This window comes from Nyctibius grandis, chromosome 5 (genome assembly GCF_013368605.1).
Source record: "Nyctibius grandis isolate bNycGra1 chromosome 5, bNycGra1.pri, whole genome shotgun sequence".
Classification (NCBI taxonomy): domain Eukaryota; kingdom Metazoa; phylum Chordata; class Aves; order Nyctibiiformes; family Nyctibiidae; genus Nyctibius; species Nyctibius grandis.
Window position 1 is genome coordinate 61,603,316 of NC_090662.1, and position 18,131 is coordinate 61,621,446.

At 48.1% G+C, this 18,131-nt stretch overlaps 1 protein-coding gene across 1 annotated transcript; it reads left to right on the top strand.

Moving 5' to 3' along the window:
• Positions 1-1,536: 1,536 nt before the first annotated feature.
• IL2RB (interleukin 2 receptor subunit beta) lies at positions 1,537-12,759 on the top strand. The gene is made up of 9 exons (XM_068402169.1): positions 1,537-1,654; positions 1,987-2,113; positions 3,663-3,768; positions 4,950-5,058; positions 6,052-6,200; positions 6,620-6,791; positions 8,576-8,672; positions 10,477-10,561; positions 11,932-12,759. The coding sequence occupies exons 1-9, from the start codon at positions 1,573-1,575 to the stop codon at positions 12,757-12,759; spliced, it is 1,755 nt and encodes a 584-aa protein (XP_068258270.1). The 5' UTR covers positions 1,537-1,572.
• The last annotated feature ends 5,372 nt before the right edge of the window (positions 12,760-18,131 follow it).

Below are 18,131 nucleotides of genomic sequence, written 5' to 3' on the forward strand. Positions count from 1 at the left end.
TTCCTGTGCAAAGGTGAGAGGGAGAAGACAGAGAGACGGCGCACATATGAGGGCAACAGCTCCGCAGCAGAACTGCTGGGCTGGAGGCATCTCTCTCACTGCAGGAGCACTGGCTGACAGCTGGACATGCATTGAGCTAGGATATCCACTTCCATCCCTCTCCCTTTCCCCGTTCTCTGCTCTCCTCACAGTTTGATGTCCAGCACCTGCTTCCATCCAACCCCGTGACCCAGTCCCCAGAGACTCCCTTCGTCTGGACCACCGGGTGCCTGGAGCCAGAAGGTAAAGGGGGTGATGTCAGCTGTCTCCCACACGGGGGTGGCTGATCTGAAAAGTGTCTTGGAAGGAGTTTCGGTCTGACAAACTGAATCTCGCCGTTGGGGAGGGCTGAGCATGTATTTATCTCTCTGTCTCTCCACAGTCCTCTCAAATCATACCCCACATCTCACAACCACATCACCCACTTTCTTTCTCTCTCTTTCTCTCCGCTTTGTCTGTGAATGCGTTGTCATCATGTCTTTCTTCCTCTGAACCTAATCTTTTATCACATCGGGAACTGATATTATGCCTCGTGCCAGCCCTTTAAAAGTCCTCTCTTCCCGCTCCCCTGGCAGTCCCAGCAGGGTCCAGCAGGACTCTGTCTTGTTTTGCTCAGCCCTGCCTGGGCTCAAGGCTTGCTGAAAGGTGAGGATCATCCCTTCTCCTGTGGGCAGAGGCAGACCTCAAGGTACAGATATCCAGGTGGATGGGTAAAGGGGGAGGCTTGGATGAGAAGACCGTAAGCCCAGTCTAATACGGAACATGGCTGTACAGGCTTTGTAAGACGAATCTCCCTGGGTGCCACGGGTGGATGAGGGGTGCTGCAGAGTTTCCTAATTACAAAGCGCGAATTTTCTGCTACACCTACAAGCATGGCTCCTTACAAGGCAGTGCAGGGTCTACTTGGAGAGGATGGTGCATGGTTTGTGTGTGATTGTGTAATATTTTGTGCTATGGTAAAGCCTTGACTTTCCAGAACCTGGTAAACTCCTTCTTCTCCCTGATTTCCTCCCCTATTCTAAACAAGCCATTCAAAATCTACCTCCTAAGCCATGAGCTCTGCAACTAACTTTTGTTAGTTGCAGCCAGAGACCCCTCTTACTCATCAAGCACCTAGTTATTTCAGCCCTAGGGCTTACCAAAAAAAAGGTCTTCAAAATGCAAGCTGTGTGCAACCAAGGCAGCACTCTCTACCTGAGTCAGCAAGCAGCCTGAAATAATACACGCGGACTGCTGTGCACTCACGCACATTTCCAGAAGGCATTACTCCTGCGAACAGCCTATCTGTGTTGCACTGCGAACGGTTTCAGTGCTGAGCAAAGCACCCAAGGCAGGAAAATGATGAGGTGCTGAGGGAAAAGCACAGACTCTGGAGTGGAAAAGGTATGAGTTTCTGAGCCTGGAAGATTGGCACTGGCTTTGAGGCCTGCCCTGGGACAGTGGATGCCTCCTGTGAGATGACACCTTCCTAATTTGCATTGCTGAGCTGTGTTGGGGGGGCATCTTCTCTCTTTCAGTGTGTCACCAGTACAGATGAAGCCCTCTTTGCTGCTTCTGCGTCACCTCTGGCTGTTCAGCCTCACAACTCTCTCACGGGCATCGGACTTGGCACAGGGTAAGAAGTGATTCCCTTCACCTGTGCCATCTGGGCGAGTAGGGAGGGGGGTCAGTCAGAGGAGTGTGTGCGCCACAATGTGTTGCTGTGCAATGCTCATGTTGTAGCATACAGCCAGAGGAGTTTTCAGTAGTTAAAGTTCTCTTATGAGCACATCAAACTCCAAGGACTTAGAGAAGCGCGGGGCTCTGCCTTTCTTGCTTGGAGACTGTTATCCAGCAGAGGAGTCAGTCTGTAGTTTTGGATGGGGCAGAATTGCCCAGGGTGATGGTTAATGCCAAACATCGTTGCTATTTCAGCCACACTGCTGTCCGTCTCTTTTCTGATGGCAGGTGCCTCCAGCCTAACTTGTTGGTATGACTCGCGGGCAGCTCTCTTCTGCGACTGGAACCCAGGCAGGGACCTGGTTGAAGCACCATGCCAGCTGGAGATTTTATCGAAGTTAGAGTTGTGTGACAGGTAGGTTACTGGAGAAGCTGAGGAAAGCCAATACTTTGAATGAAAAGTGCCCGGGAAAGATTACCACTTAACATATATGTAGGCTTTCTCTCCCCAGGCGAGGTGTAGTGGAGTGACACAGCCGAGGGGCTTTGCCTTGAACTCTGACTCTAACCCCAGCTGGCCTGAGATGCTGGCCACTGCTCAAACAGTATTTGTGATCTGATGGTCCCAAATGGTCTAGCACAGCCCATCTTCCAGCTCCATAGCTCTGTCTGTGCTTCATTTTCCAAAAATCCCTTTTCCTTGATAGCCACCCTCTGGACTGAAGGGCATTTTCAATGGAAAAGGAGAATATACAGAGATGGGGGCAGAGGGGGATGGAATTAAAGTTATATCGGGGCCATTTACACATTGCCAGGATGAGCTGGGATGTTGCACCCTAGTGACAATAAATGAAGGAAAATATTGTTCCCCTTATCTCCCCTGGCCCTTTCATCTCTCTCGGTTCATGTTTTCCTCTCCCACACGTCTCCCAGCAGAAGGGTAGATGTGTGGTGAGTACTGCAGTGGGGGCTGAGTCTGTGGTCTCCAAGTATGACATCTCCAGCCAAGACACTTACCAGCCTATCCCAGGGCTTCCCTGGGTGCCTGTCATAAGGAGAGGCTCTGTGCGATTCTGGCAGTGGGTGAGTTACTCCTGACTGTCATAGAGACACCTCCAATGGGGTGAGATTGGCAAATATATTCTGGGGCCTGATGCATGAACTGAGAAAGCCAAAACATTTCTGTTGCTCCATGGGACTGAATCACAAGGGCTGGGGATGGAATTTGGGCTGCATTTGGAACTGTGCCATTGCTTGACCAGGGCTCTAGGACACTACCTCTCCCAGCCATCAGCAAGTTCCAGGCTTGATATGACCTTACAGCTGGAGCAGCCAGCTCAGTCTGATACCCTCTCAGCTGCGACCCCACAGATGCTCTCCCACCTGTCAGCCCCTGTGCTATAGCTCAGCTTAGGATGTCCAGCCACACCTGTCAGAGCAGAAGAGAGGTCATGTTGCAGCACTGTGAAGTATGACGTATGGTCCTGGCTGACTGGGATGTGAGCTGGTTCAGAACATACATCTCACTCAGTATCTGAGATCCTACAGGACTGTCAGTGGCTTGAAGGAGACCTGTAAACCCTAGAGGGGCTGAAACAGGCACCTCTCTTCCGGGGCCACATTGGCGCAGTTGTGGGAAGCAGGTGTGTTTGGGCTCTGCATGCCCTCTGGTATCAACAGGAAGCAGAGAAGGTAGCAAGAGGGTTTTGTGAAGAATTGGAGACTGGAAACCTGTTATCTTTGGCTTGAAATAATGGGATGCATTGACTCTCCATGTGCCAGCACATAAAATTTGTCAGAGTGATGCAGTGGGGAGGGAAAGTGGGATTACATCCTTGCTGTAACCTGTTAAGCAAATAAGGTATGATGCAAAATTCTTTGAAAGGCCTTTAGTGTTACATAAAGCTTGACTAAATACAAAACAGCCTCCCCAGCTCACTGGAGTTCTCCTGCTTAAGACCCAGGTTATTTCCCTTACCTGAAAAATTCAAGAAGCACTGTGAATTACCCAAGGCAGAACACATGACAGGACTGAGGAGATGCATCAAGACCTTCAGCAAAAACAGTAATGTGAGTAGTTCATCTGGGATGTCCTGGCTAATGACAAGGTAGAAAAGATTTGTATGTGGATTTTGGGTCTATAAACAGTGTGACATCCAAAAGCAGTATAAAAATCCCAGATCCAATCCTTGACTCCAGTTCTGGAGTTGGGCGTGATGTTGTCTGTTGTTGATAATCCATCGCCCTTGTGGGTTCCCCTGCTGAGAGGATGGGCTTCATTGTGAGCTGGGCCATGCTGTCCTGACACATGTAGAAGAGGTGCAGGACAGACAGATCACATGCAGTGAACCATGTCTCAGTTACCTGGGTTTGGCCCTGATCGCTTCCTCTGAGGAGGGGTGGACATCATCACCAGCTCTGAGGTCACCTCTCGACCCCATTTTCCTTGAAGAGGTCAGTAGCATTTTCCAGATCATTAACTACTGTGAAGCCTGGTGAGATGTGCCAAATGCAAGATGCAACAGCAACACATCTCTGGAGCTAATGGTGATGCAAATCCTCTAGCTGTTATTCTTTACTTAAATCAGTCTTTTTTTTAGACTCATATCCTTCCTTCAGTCATATCCAGAATTACTGTATCCTTTGTGTTTTCAGAAGAAAAACCACCCAAATATGAGCTAATTCTCCTTATTGATAAAGTCACAACCAGTTGAAATGACAGACAAGCTTTCTTACATTTGCATATCACGTGCAAAGACAAATTGTAGGGTTGCTAAACAGCTCCAAAACCTTTTATTTCTAATCAAGCTAATTTCCCTATTGCTTGTTTAATACTTTATGATGTATGTGGCCCTTTAGTATCATTGCATTTCAAGAGTAATATTTAATACTGATGTCATCTCAATCTTACCAGTGAACACAAAATGTTTTAGTAAAAATATTTTTTCTCAAAAAATTTCACTTATAGAAAGTAACCTTTTTCCTGCTTAGTCAGCACATACAGCGATCCTAGCAAACTAGCATATCGCAATATTTTGTACCCTTCTCACCAATAATGAAAAAAATCCAACCACATCGAGTAGAAATTTTTGGTTCCTCTACTCACCACTGAGCCTTTTGCCTTTCAACCACAAATACAACCCATATTTATTGTCAAGTATTCCTAAACATCTTATACATAGGTAATGCTTAGAAATGTGAATGCTTATTGATGAGGCTTCAGTGTTGTTAATGGTAAATTTTCCTTGCAGACTCAATGCTTCACCACTGCAGACCGTCTGACCATGTCTGTATACTGCCAGATTGGAGAGAAAAGGTCTACACCTGTGCGAATAGAAGATTTCAGTCCACTTGCAAATAGTGAGTATGCATCTGTCTTGCAGTCTCTGAAGCTTTGCCACAAAACTATAGCTAATTTCTCTTCCCCATCCACTCCTATGCAACACCCATAGTTGATTTTAGACTTGCCTCTTTTCCTTGTCTCCTGCTACAACTAGAACAGATGAACCATGTTGACTCCTGCTACTTGTACCTCTAACGTGCAATGTCACGCCAGCCACTTACTGTCCTGTCCTCTATGTGGGACACTGTTGAATAAGAGTGCTTTGCACTAGAAGTTCTGGCTTCAGACAGGCAATGACAGCTCAGGTCACCTCCTGAAAAATGCATGCTGCAAGCAGGAGGGAAAGTCTTACTGTTCTTCCCCTGCCTCTCTTACCAGATATGTGCTTCCACCCTCCTTTAAGCCTGCTTTGGCATCCACCAGTCTTTGCTGAAAGGATTCAACTCACTAATCCAGCAGAAAAACATCTGCTTGGGTCATTTTTTTGCTGGATGTGTGAGTGTACCTGGCTCAAGGAGAGGTCCAATAGAGCTGCTGCAAGGCGAGGCATAGGAAGGCATGGCTGGAGTCAGGGGTTGGGAAGGATCAGCCCAGATAGTCTGTAACTCCATCCCATGTGGCTGTAGGTTTCTGAAAGGGCAGCTGGGAAGCAGCTGTCACTCCAACCACGCTCCATTCCTGTCTGTACAATTGCCTTGCGGATCACCCTACAAGATAAGGATGCACAGCCATGTGGGATTGCACTGACTGCAGGGACCACTCTCACAGGCTCACAGGAGGAGCTGCATTTAATGTAGTCCAGAGACAAAAGGCCTTTTGCCTTCAGTGACAGTGGAGAAGAAGGAGAAACAGAGAGGGGGAACTCACCAATCATCTCACATGGCCATGGCTGGTTGGAGTCTGTGAGCACAGCCGAGACACCAGCCCTGCTGCAATGGGGTTTGTGGTAGAGACCTATTATGGACAGACAGTGTGGAGGTATCAGCCCTGCTCTTTCTCTCTCTTTCTAGTAAAGCTGAGACCTCCAGGAAATCTTCAGCTGGTTAGCAAAACTGAAAACACCTACAACTTAACATGGAGCCTGAATATTTCCTCTCACTATTTGGATGGGGAGCGGGAATATCAAGTGCGGTACCGAACCACGAGTCAGTCCTGGGAGGTGAGTACAGAGTAAGGCACTGAAACCTGTCATTACATGAATCCTGGTCTTCTTTATGTCACCCAGGACTTGCTCCTGGGCCTCCCCTCAGGACAAAAACAGTTTTAGTGAAGTTGGAGAGCAGATGATTCCCCACCACCCTTTTACCTGTGTCACCTGCTACCAGTGTTTGGTGATGATATGGAGGCTGATGGGAATCCTATTTTACTTAGTGCTGTCACAAAGAAACCTGTCAGGACAGACCTGAAAGGGCTGAGAAAAACAAAGCAAAGACGACTTGTCCTCCAGGGTGAACAAGCAGTGCACAAGGTGTAAGGATCTGAGACAAGTCCTCTCTGAGGGCCTTAGAAGACATGGGTACGTGAGGCTGTAAGCCATGGCAGGGTGTTGTTGATGCTCTAATTTTGCCCTTCTCCCAGGAGGCCAACAACTTCACCATTGTGCAGGACCAGATGTGGGCGGTGTTTGAGAGCCTATCCCCCGACTTGAAATACGAGGCAGCTGTCCGTGCAAGGCCAAGTGCCTCAAGTACCTACAAAGGCGTGTGGAGCGACTGGAGTGAGACGATAATGTGGAGCACACATGCGAACCGTAAGGATCATAGACAGGCAGTCTGGCTTGGAGGGGAAAGAGGGGACTCAGGGAAAACAAGGTAGGAGGTCCAAACAGGCTGAGAAACGGGAGGAAGGTGGGTAGAGAGGATTGTGTTAAACAAAGAGCAATAGAGAGGTTGGAAACTATCTGTCCCTCCTCATCTGTTAGGTCAGACTGGCTCAACAGGATTTAAGAGCAAAGACGCCCTGACCCCAAAAGAGCCCCTCTGACTTCCAGAAGCCAGGCAAAATCCACAAGATGTAAATCAGGGACTGCTTCCCCAGAGCAGTAAGGCCAGATGTCTGACCTGCAGAATCAGTGGCCAGGACTGGCATTTTCCCAGGTGCTCCTGTGACCTAGGAACATAAATCCAGCTTTCTAAAATGGCCCAGTTCATTGGAGCTGTCAATCAGTGAAATGCAGTGAAACAGAGCACTCAGCTCTTGAATCAAAGGAGACCTGAGCCTGGGAAGCAAAGTCTCACAGGGAATGAAAGAGACTTACATGCATGTAAGTCCCTTCCAAAAAGGTCTGCTGAGGCTTGCATCAGTCATTACCATGAACCACAGAATGGAGGACACCTCCAGCCTTGAAAGATAGTGCCCTGAGCAAGTCTCTTTGGTGAGTCATTGGCTGTGGTCTCTGTCATTTATTTTCCAAAAAATAAGCAGATAGAGGTTATTCCTTCTCATGTCGCCCCCACTCTGCCCCTACTCAGCCCTTCCCTGTTGTGCTTGGTGCTGGTATAAACAGAGGAGCTATGTTTAGAAAGGGCACTGTGTTGCTGTGGCGATCAAATTTTGACAGTGTGTGATGTCAATGAATAGGATACAGCCGCAACCAGTTGTCATAGCAACCAAGACCCAAAGATAACCAGGGTACCAGGGCCAGAGGAGACAAAGTGATCTTAGTAGCATCTGAAGGACAGGCAAAGAAAGAGTGTTCTAAAAATGTCTCCTCCTTTTATTTTGATCTGCTCCCTCACAACTACTCCAGAGGAGTTCTGCAGGCCCAGACCAAGAGGTCCTAGGAATGGAGGGAGATGGAGGTGGCAGGCAGAGGAGACAGGCACCAGAATAGCAAGACCAAACAATAGTGCACTGGGGAGATGCGTGTGAAAGAGATAGATTAAGGAAAGTTTGAGATAATGCCAGCCAAGCCTGAGGAGTGCTGGCAATGCTGGCAATGTGGGAACTCAGTCTCTTTCTCCTAAACCTACAATCAAAGTACCAAAATCATCATGTGGTGGAAAGCTGTAACCTTCCTAGCTTCCTAAATCTTTCCTACACCTCTCCAGAGAAAGAAGCCAGCCCCTTGACCCCTAACCTTCTCCATCCTTGGTCCTCCTGCCTTCTCAAATACTCATGAACCCCATGCCTCTGTCTCCCCCACCAACTCATAATGCTGTTTCAAGCCTTCAATCCCACTTAAGCTGATTTTAGGACTCCCTGCTTTCCTTTGCAATGAGACAGGTTGATGGACACTTCAGCCAGTAGACTGTGCCACCTCATCTGTGGCAACCCCCAGCTGTGGTGCTGTTATGAGCAGGGAGTTCAAGCTGTTCAGCACAAATTATCTATTAAACAATGCCAAGTAGACTCTGAAATCCATCTCAGCTCAAAGGCATCCTACACAACACAGCAGAACTCATTTATCTGACCTGTATATTATAATTTTATATCACCAATCAGCTTGAACTGCCACGGAAGGGCTGCAGCTCCTACCTCCAGAATCCGGGCTAAATTTTCACAGCAACTCCCTCATTCTCTCTCACCTTGCAGAAACATCCCGGCCGGTCCTGCCAGCTCTTATAGTGAGCACTTGCATCTTCGTGATCATTGGGACTGCCTTCCTTATTAACTTACGGACCCTGAAATGGTAAATGAAATTCAAGTTTTTCTTTCTGTTCCTCTCCTGTATCTTGTGTGTCTTCTCAAAACCAGGGCTGTTTTTCACTTGGCATTGCTCAGGATAGAGAGTCACTGTATAATATGTTTTATAGCCCAGCCTCTTAAGGCAGCCATTTCTCTGGGGAGTTATATCACCATCCAAGATGATGTGGTTTCACCACCATCACTGTACTGTGCTGCGCTCCTGTCACCTGGTGCCATGGCCTGGCAGCTACCTCAGCACATCTGTTCCCATGGGTTAGAGTGGTGTTCCGTAGCAGAGATGCACCAAAATTGCCTCTTAAAAAGCAGGCCACTGGGCTGAGCGCTCCCTCAGTAGAGAGGACCAAGCAAGCCTAGGTACAGCTACCTTCTGCCTTAGTTAAACACTCAAGCAAGAGGTCAGGCAGGACGTGGTGACATTTGGTCTGTAGTCAAAACAAGGAGTACCAGTGGTCTGTGCAGTCCTGAAATATCTCATCACATGCTGGTAAACATACTAATGATGCTTGGAAGATCTCTTTGCCAGCGCTTGTACCCAGGCACTGCTTTTATTCAGGACTGAAAGTGTCTCACAAGGTTACTCTTGCAATAATACGGAGAGTGATGCATCAGCACGGCAAGGTTAGAAATGGCCTCAGGTTTCCTCATGGACAGGGGCAGAGAAGCAGAACACTGATGTTTGTGGCAGGGGGCAGGGAGCAGGGAGAAATGTTCTCACGAATGAGGCAGCAGAGGCTGTGATGGCTTCTCTGTAGGGAAAGAAGGAGATGCATATTGAAGGAAGATGGATACTGAGAAAGTCACTGGTCACTGCGTTTTACCTTGAGTCATAACACAAGGGTGATGAAGTGTTAGCTGTATGGCACAGAGAGAGATAAAAAGGGCTCCTTTCTCCATGGAGTATAATTAACCTGGGGGAATTGGATGAAGAATAATGCTGAGGTAAGATCCAAGGAAGGATTAGACATGCATGAATAAAAATAGCATCTGCAGTGATGTAAGGTAGTTTATATGCAAGAACTAGCAAATTGTGATGCTTCAGAGAGAACACTGATTGCCTCCAGAGGTCAGGAGGGTTTTTCCTCAAAGCATCCCACACCAAAGCTTCAGCAAAGAGCTGACAGGATCAGCCAACCTCTCTGAGGGACCGAGAAGCAGATTAGATCACTTCATGCTGTCTCAGAATGACCACACACTGGATCCAGTAAAGTAGAGGCCACTGGGCTGGGGCAAGGCATGCTTAGATGGCTTGCACGGCCAGTGTGTCCTAGCTAAACCACACAGTGTCCTGCTAACAGGACAGACAGACAGCTGTGGCACAGCTTTGCCAGCGATGGTCCTGTTCAGGCCATGTGGTCCTCTGAGTCATTGTGGAGGCAGCAAAGCAAAGAGGGGGGCAACTCACAACAGCTAGAGCTTGGAAACAAGGGAGACATGACCAGCTTGTCATCAGGACGGGGGGCTAAGGGAACAGGTGGAGAAGTTAAGGTGACCAGCAAAGGCAGGGAAGAAATCAGTGAACTGCTGGTTGTGCTTCCCTTGGAAAAAAGTTGAGGGGAGTGTATTGTCCAATGCCAGGTTTAACTGTCTCATCTCTATACCTCTCATCCCTCGGCTACTGCATTTCAGGCCACTCAAGAGCAAGAAGAGCCTCAGGCTTATTCTTAATTTAGCTCTCCCCACACCAGGGTAGTACCCATGAGCTGCAATGCTCTCTCTTACCTTCACCACAGTGCCCGATTGGCCAGGATCAGGCCCTGCTTCATTCCTCCTCATTCTCTTTTCTTAAGGTTTAAGAAAATCCTGAAGACTCACATCCCAGACCCCGAGAAGTTCTTTCCTCCACTTGTTTCAGTTCACGGAGGTGACATTCAGGTATGGGACTGGGGATGGATCCATGTGGTTATGAGGGAGAAATGAGGGAAAGGAGGGTCCAGCTGTACATGCCTGGGACAGACAGCTGGTTGCCAGACCTACATGCGCACACACCACACATGTTACTGTAGCACCAGCTGCTGGGTTCTCCGCTCGAGTTTTATTTTCCAACCTAAAACCTGACACTCGTCTGAGACATCTCTAATTACAGAACCGAGAAACAGCAAACCACACAAACCTCATCACCCTGCTTCCCTAACGGGGAGCCTGAGAGAAAACAAGGGACCTGTGGGAGGGAGCTTGGCTGCTCAGATCCCCTTCCACCCCACTTCTGCCCCTCCCTGCCTGCCCTAGGCTGCCCAGCTCTTCCCCAGATTTCCTGCTGTGATCCCCTCCTTTTGGCTGTGAGCTTGTCCTCTGCTCCTAATGTGAATTGCCATCGCACTGGATGGCACTTAGCTGTTTTCTGCATTTTTGTTCTCTCTTTCCCTTCTTTCTCCACTTCCACTTTCTCCCTTCCCCTAATCTCTCTGCGAGCATGGGCAGCTGCAAGGAGACAATTACCGTTCTGTGCAGTTATTACAGGGAGTGTCAGGTGCCAGACGTGGGAGGTGATCCCAAGTGGGCATCTCACTTTAAGAGGGGTGGAAACAAACTGCAGAGGGTCCAGAGGACAGCAAAACTTTGGAAAAGCCTAAGTGCAAAAAGCCTTAGAAAGCTTAAACTACAGGGGAAGAGTGTGGAGTAGGGGTGCAGGGTGTGCAGCAGGCACTGAAGACACTTTCCCAGTGCAGAAAGAACTAGAAAAATTGGCTTTACTGTCCATAAAGGCAATGAAGGTGGATATTAGCACAACCAGTTTATTTTTAAGGATAATGATGCACTGCAGGATGTCACTCATGGTTCAGACAACAAGGGGCCTGGAAAAGCACTTTAGACAAGAAATCTGCATGGGGCCATGTAGATGTATCAGAAACTGGTTCAGCACGAGGAACGGACTGCATGAGATACATTCCAGTACTGCTTTTCATGTTTCCACCTTCACTTCTTGTTACGGTCTTGTGATTTTTTTTTCTTCCTTTCACTTTACTCCTCCATGCTCTGTTCCCCCTGCCTAGAAAACTCAAAACACAGGCTTGCAAGATCTGCTCTTGATTTCAAAGTGACAGAAAGATATCCTTTCTCTGAAAATCCTGCAGATGAGACATCATGAATGTGAATTTCCCTCCTCCCACCTCCGGCAACTCTTGACTGGACAGAGAAAAGGTCACTTGCTTGCTGTGGGCACTCAGGAGAAGAAACCTTTGGTTCCTCACTGAGTGTTATACTTTAGGTGTAACAGTCTCTCTCCTGTGTTTCTTCCCCATCAGAAATGGCTCTCCTCCCCATTCTCCACATCTTCCTACTGTGTGAACAGCACAACCCCAGAGATCTCCATGCTCGAGGTGATGCAGAAGAATGACCAGGAATCCCAGTTTCTACTTTCCAAGGGAACCCTGACTTCTGATCCTCCCTTAGAAACCAGTGGGCACTCTGTATCTAGCTGCTTCACTAACCAAGGCTACTTCTTCTTCCACCTTTCCAACTCCTTTGAGATCGAGCCCTGTCAGGTCTACTTCACCTATGAGCCTTTCACTCAGGAGGGCAGTGGCAGCGAGGATGGAGAGTCTTACCATGCTCTCCCCTCCCCAGACCTCTGCACACTGGCAGAGGACATGCCTGTGGTGTCCCTCAACTTCCTTCACTGTATCAAGGCGAACCGGGGCTTCCAAAATGGCTGCTTCATGGAAAAGACAGAAGGAGAAGCCCAGAAGACCATGGCTATCTCTGGTGCTCTCCGGTCAAGTGAAGGAACCTCACCAACACCAGTTCTGAAGTTGGATGAGAAGGTGACAGACAAAGAAGCTTTACAACCTGCTGAGGCCCTGTGCCAGCTGGACACTGACTTTCTTGACCCACCAGATGTGCATGACAGCGATACTATTGATGTAATGGAAGGGAGTGGGAAGGCAGGCCCTCCGATTGACCACTGTACACCAGAAGCACATGCTATCTCTTCTTTCTCTCAGCCTCCACCTCTAAGGCAAAGCCAGGATGAGAATCCATGCAGAACAGCCTTCTCCAGCCAGGTCCCAAACACTGGTGTCTACCTTTCTCTGAGGGACCTCCAAAGCCAGTACAACCATTGCTCTGTCTAGGATCTGCCTGGAGGAAATCCACAGGTGGGAAAGGCCTTCTCTGCAGGGAAGGCTAGATGGACAGTTTTTCTATTCAGGACATGAATGTGTCTTCAGCATCGAACCCATTGGGACTGTTATTTCCTTAATGAGGCTGGAGAACACGGTTACTCTAGAAGGTTGCAAAACCAGAAAAGGTATAGGATGGACAAGGTGTAAATTCATGGACAGTTACATGGGTAGCACTAGTCCCCAAGGTAAAGCATTAGTGAAACAGACTGCTGGAAATGAGAAGACATTTTGCATCGAGAACTGGGCTAGTGGATAGTAAAGCAACACACAGAGAATGATAAAGGCACGTTAAGGCTGTTTAGTGGCTATACAGCTAATGGAGACCTAGAAACCTGATTCTTAGGCATACAGGTCAACAAGGACTCACCTTCATAACTGAACCTGTTTCTCTGGTATTACTGGGTCCAATGGCATAGAAAACCCTTCCCACACTGCTCAAGTGCCACCCCAAATCTCACCAACTTGTTTTTTCCTTCCCAGCTCCTGGTAGGAGGCTGTGCCAGCACTTCCATGCTCTGCATCTCGGTATAAAATAGCACTCAGCTTTGAGACTGAGCAGGCACATGGTCCATTTGCCTTGTTCCAGCCTAAAAACCTCTAATGGGATGGAGAAATGCCTGAAGAAATGTACAGGAGATTTTGTACAAGGGACAGTAGCACTGCCAGTCAGTGCTGGGGCCAATGATGAAATGGATAAAGACATCTCCTCCTGACTGACCAAGGCTGTAATTTTTTTCTGTGATGTCCTCACTTCAGGTTTTAATCAGAGATTACATTCTGAGCTATTTGGTCCAGCTTTAGGCTCAAGTCTCTAAGGTCAGCTCAGAGCCACAACTGTGTCAGCTAAGCAGTGCAGTGTAAAAAGAAATCCCCATTACTGTGTTAAAAATACTGGGGAAATCTCCTCCCCCCCCTCTTCCCCCAGGACTGATGATGGCAGTAAAAAGAACGCACACAATTTCTCATTCTTGCTGCAATATTTTTCATGAAATCGAAAGCCTCTCTGCCCTGCTGGCAAAATACGGTTATTTGACTACGATAAACTGATTGCAGAATAGTTCATCCCACATCCTGTATTAGTGGAAAACATCGCAACGGTGCTGCCCATTCGTTCCGTTGCTCAAGGGAAACCATTGCCTAATTAGCGGCAAAGATGTGGTGACTGAGCCCAGAAAACTAACCCACGAATCAGCACCTTTGCTGAAAAGAAAACCTCAATCCAGTCACAAAGAATGGGGATAGCAAAGGTTACTTTTTTTTTCTTTTCACTCTGTATTTGCTGATCTGAGTTGAGAAAAAGTAGCACACCACAGAAGAAAACTGGCAAGGCAAAGGAAGGCAAGCTGTTCTGGTTACATCCATCCTTGCATTCAACATCTGTACTGTCTGTCTGCTTTCTTGCCATATTTCTGAACTATTCAGCAGTAGGAAAATACCAGCTCTGTACTAAAGATCTTTCTTCTAAGAGTTTTTATATCAAAAAAGTCAAGGATATCAAACTTGTTGGTACTTCTGTCACCCATGTATCACCCAGAACTAATTATTCCCTACCTCTGTCTGTACAAGTGTCAAGCTTCCCCTTTGTCCCAGTTCCTTTGTTACCTGACCTTGCATTAAGCAGTCTGAATGTCATTATGAGTCCCAGCTATGGGGTCACCCACTGGCTTGGATTTCACCTCAAAAAAGCTTCTCAAAAGAGTTGAGCCTGCCTGCAGCTGAGAGGTTGGGGGGAGCTATACTCCTCATCAGCTTCTTCACTTGCATCAAGATGTAGATTGCTCTGTTGTCTCCAGGAGACAGCAGGGGAAGAAGACCTCACAGCTTCCCAGATAAGGAAGCACAAGGCTTGCCCAGCTGTTTGTTGTACTTTGAGAATCTTCCCAGATAGACTTCAAAAAGAGATGCTGATTCCCTTGCCCCTGATGGGCACTTTGCTATCTTACATGGGCCAAGGATCCTAGTTGTACTGATGATTACCCTGTCCCAACATAGACCTTCATAAGCTTCTCAATTATTCTTGCTGCTAAGATAAGTACAAAAGAAAAACTTTGCCTCTTTGTAAATAAAAGAAATATTATGGAATCTACAGTGTTTTTCTGTCCTTTGGGGTTGGGGGCAAGGATTAGCAGCTTTTCTAAATAGCAGACTAGGCAAAACTTTGCTAGGACCAATATACCTTTAGCCCTCCTTCCTATTCCCTTCCCCAAGGGACTTGGCCACATAAAACAGAAAGAAGAGTTGAAAGTGATTCTGCTGCAAGCCCCTGAGGACCATCCTGCTGGCACAGTATTTTTCCCCACCACATTGTGAAAATGCTGGCAGCTTTCGGGCCTTCACACTGTTAGCACTCCATTCACAGCCACGCTGGGTGTGAATGTGTGACACACTGCGGCAGGAAGCGCTCAACATCAGATCTGGTGATAACCGGACCTTTCTTCCAGGAAGACAAGGTCATGTGGTCTCGTATGTGAGTAACGCAGGTTGTGAATACCAAGGGCATAACACTTTCAGTGATATGGGGCCCTTTCTCTGCTGGGTCTCCAAGAGCTCTTTGGAAATGTCACATGAGGAGCGGTCCCCTTTCAAGCCGATGCAAAGGCACAGTGTGTGGTTCACAAAACCACAGAAAGATGCTACGACAGTGTCCATCAGTACCAGAGGCAAACCAAAGCTGAACACCAGCACTGTGTGGAAAATATTGAGCTAACAGCCACAGACACAAGTCCTCTCTTTATATTAAGCCCAGAGACAGCAAAGATAGCTGTCACATCTCACATCTCCCTCTTTCCAAGATACCTTGTTCGTAAATAGGCATCAGTCTCAGCCCCCTCTGACATCCCTTCCTTTTTTTTTACTGTGAAGAAGCAGAAAGTAAACGGTACTTGCAGTAAGGGAATTCCTCTGAAGTCAGATCTGATCAAGGTTTTGGGTACTTGGTTGATTCAAAAGCCTGTGGTGATAGATGTGGTATGCTTGCTTAGAGAGATCAGATTGACATTCTATATTTTTTGTTCTGCTGAAAACACCAGAGGAGGAGGATGCTTCTTTCCAGGAAAGATGGATACAAAAAAGTAAGGTCTCTGGCATCAGAAAATACCCTCAGCTGGGTTCTGACCCACTGTGGCAAGCCCTCATAGCATAAGCTTGGGAAAGCTATATATATATAGATATATATATAAAGATGCAGCTAGTCCCCAGTTATCTTGGGAAATTTTGGCTCCAAGTCAATCTTAAAAGTGAAATCTAGTCTCTTAAATCTCTCAAGCAGTTATGAAAGCATTTCTTATTGTCATTGTATGCCTCAGTTTCCCATATGTACAGCAACGAGTTAGTCGGGAGAACCACACTGACACATCCCCAGTCAAACACTGCAGCTTTTCATCCACATATAATGTTTATCCACTAGAATCCACCACGAGGCAACTACAGCAACAGCTTTTGGTCTTCAGGCAGTCCCAGACTAAACCTGAACCAGTGGCAGTGCTGAGAACAGATATCCCTGCCCAGCTGCCAAAATGAGCCCAAATGAGCCCTGGCCCAAATAAGCTCAGCCCCAGGTCAATGCCACTGGCTGGAGCTCAGCCCCAGGTCAAGAGTTGTCCATGTCCCCATCCCCCTCACCCATTTATTGACAGAATAACTCTATTTACCCTGCTCTAGCTGGAGCATAGTTGCTTTTTGTGAAAGACAAGGGGCACGAACAGAGCTGCGGGGCTGTAAGTTGAAGGTGGTGCAGGCAAAATAGGTGAGGAGGACCTGGGATAGGAGAAAAACAGATGCTGCGGGGAGGAGCAAGTGGCGGTGCAACAGAGTACAGGGAGACCACTGTCAGGAGACGGGGCAGCAAGAAGTGCAAGACCAGAGGGAGTCTTGCAAGTCGGGACTGAGAGACACCGTGCTTTGCTTTCATCTGCATGACTGCTACGATAACCGGACTCTCTGTCTGCTGCCATCTTCCCTCCTTCAAGCAATCTACACCTGCCAGCCAGTATCTGCTCCATCCCTGTGCTGGGGAGCACATACCCTGTGTTTTGTCTCTCTCTTCAACGGCACCAAGGAGGGTAGCTAAGAAATACAGCGGTTGCTCAGCAACTCCCTGTCCCCTGAGAAGGATAACGTAAACTATCTGCACCAGCCTCCTGGGTTGTTCTTCTCTGCACAGCTGGAGGTGCTCTTACCCTGACTTCTTCCAGGCTCCCCCTGCTCAGCCTGCAGATCTTCTCCCCCTGCAAGCCTCCGAAAACTCCATTTCAGGAAAAAAAAAGCCATTGTGCAGGGTGTGCTGATCCATCGTGGCAGGACGGTGCAGGACAAAGGCCAAGCTGAAGGGACATGGCATCAGGTTATTGATCGCTGAGGAGACCTTGAGCTTGGGTAAATAAATGTCCTCCTCTCTCCCCCTCTCCATGCATGTGTGAGCTGGCTTGCGTAGGGGATGTGGGCCAGGCCTCGCAGGCGGCACCAGGTTTCAAAGGTAGGTCTGGGGGAAACCCCAGTGCCTACCATCAAATCTTCTAACAAAGAAGCTCTTCTGCTGCTGCTTCCTGCCCTCCTCCCTCTGCCCCTCTGTCTGCGGTTCTTTGCTTGTGCCTGCTGTTTCTGAAGGGATGCTGTGATAGCAGAGAAGTGCTTTTGCTCTCCTGGACTGCCCAACCTGGTTCATTAGGAAGGAGATCCTCTCCAAGGGTTGCACAGAAAGGTGACCCACGAGAAGCAAGGAAGAGCAGTCTGTGCTGGACCTGTTTGTACCATGTGCGTCTCTGGAAGGGTGCGTTAGAGCAAGCAGATGTGTGGCTGATTGTCCAAGTGCTGATGTACACCAAGATGGGTTTAATGTTGCAGAGTGAGTTACCTGGTGCTTACATTCTGCAAGCATGTTTCTGTGTTGCAAGGCAGCCTGGAGGGCTTGAGGCTCAGTAACTGGGGCAAAGCAAGGAGATCAAGAAGCCCACTCACCCCTATTGTGTGAATGCTCCAGGGTATCCATGTGGGCTAAAAAGGGCACGAGGCCAACCATCTCTTCCCACATCTGCAAGAAGTCCCTCCTGAGCATTCATGCCTGCACAGTCACACACACCACTGAGCACAAAGACAACTCACAGACACGTAGACAGGGCACAGGCATTCCCCAAGACCTCTGTGCCCTCCCACGTGGATGCATTCACATCCCTTTCCTCTCCAGCCACAGAAACACAGTAAGACTTTGGGGGCAGCTGTGCACTGTGTAATGGCAGAGGAAAGGAGAAGGAAGACAGGTGAGATAACAAAGATTAATGTGGCGCTCTTGGCAATGACATTTCTTACCCTCAGAATCTGGGGCT

Coding starts and splice junctions, on each gene's coding strand:
- IL2RB (XM_068402169.1), top strand. CDS start 1,573: ATGAAGCCCTCTTTGCTGCTTCTGCGTCACCTCTGGCTGTTCAGCCTC. Junction 1,655..1,986: donor GGCATCGGACTTGGCACAGG/GTAAGAAGTGAT, acceptor TTCTGATGGCAG/GTGCCTCCAGCCTAACTTGT. Junction 10,562..11,931: donor TTCACGGAGGTGACATTCAG/GTATGGGACTGG, acceptor CTTCCCCATCAG/AAATGGCTCTCCTCCCCATT.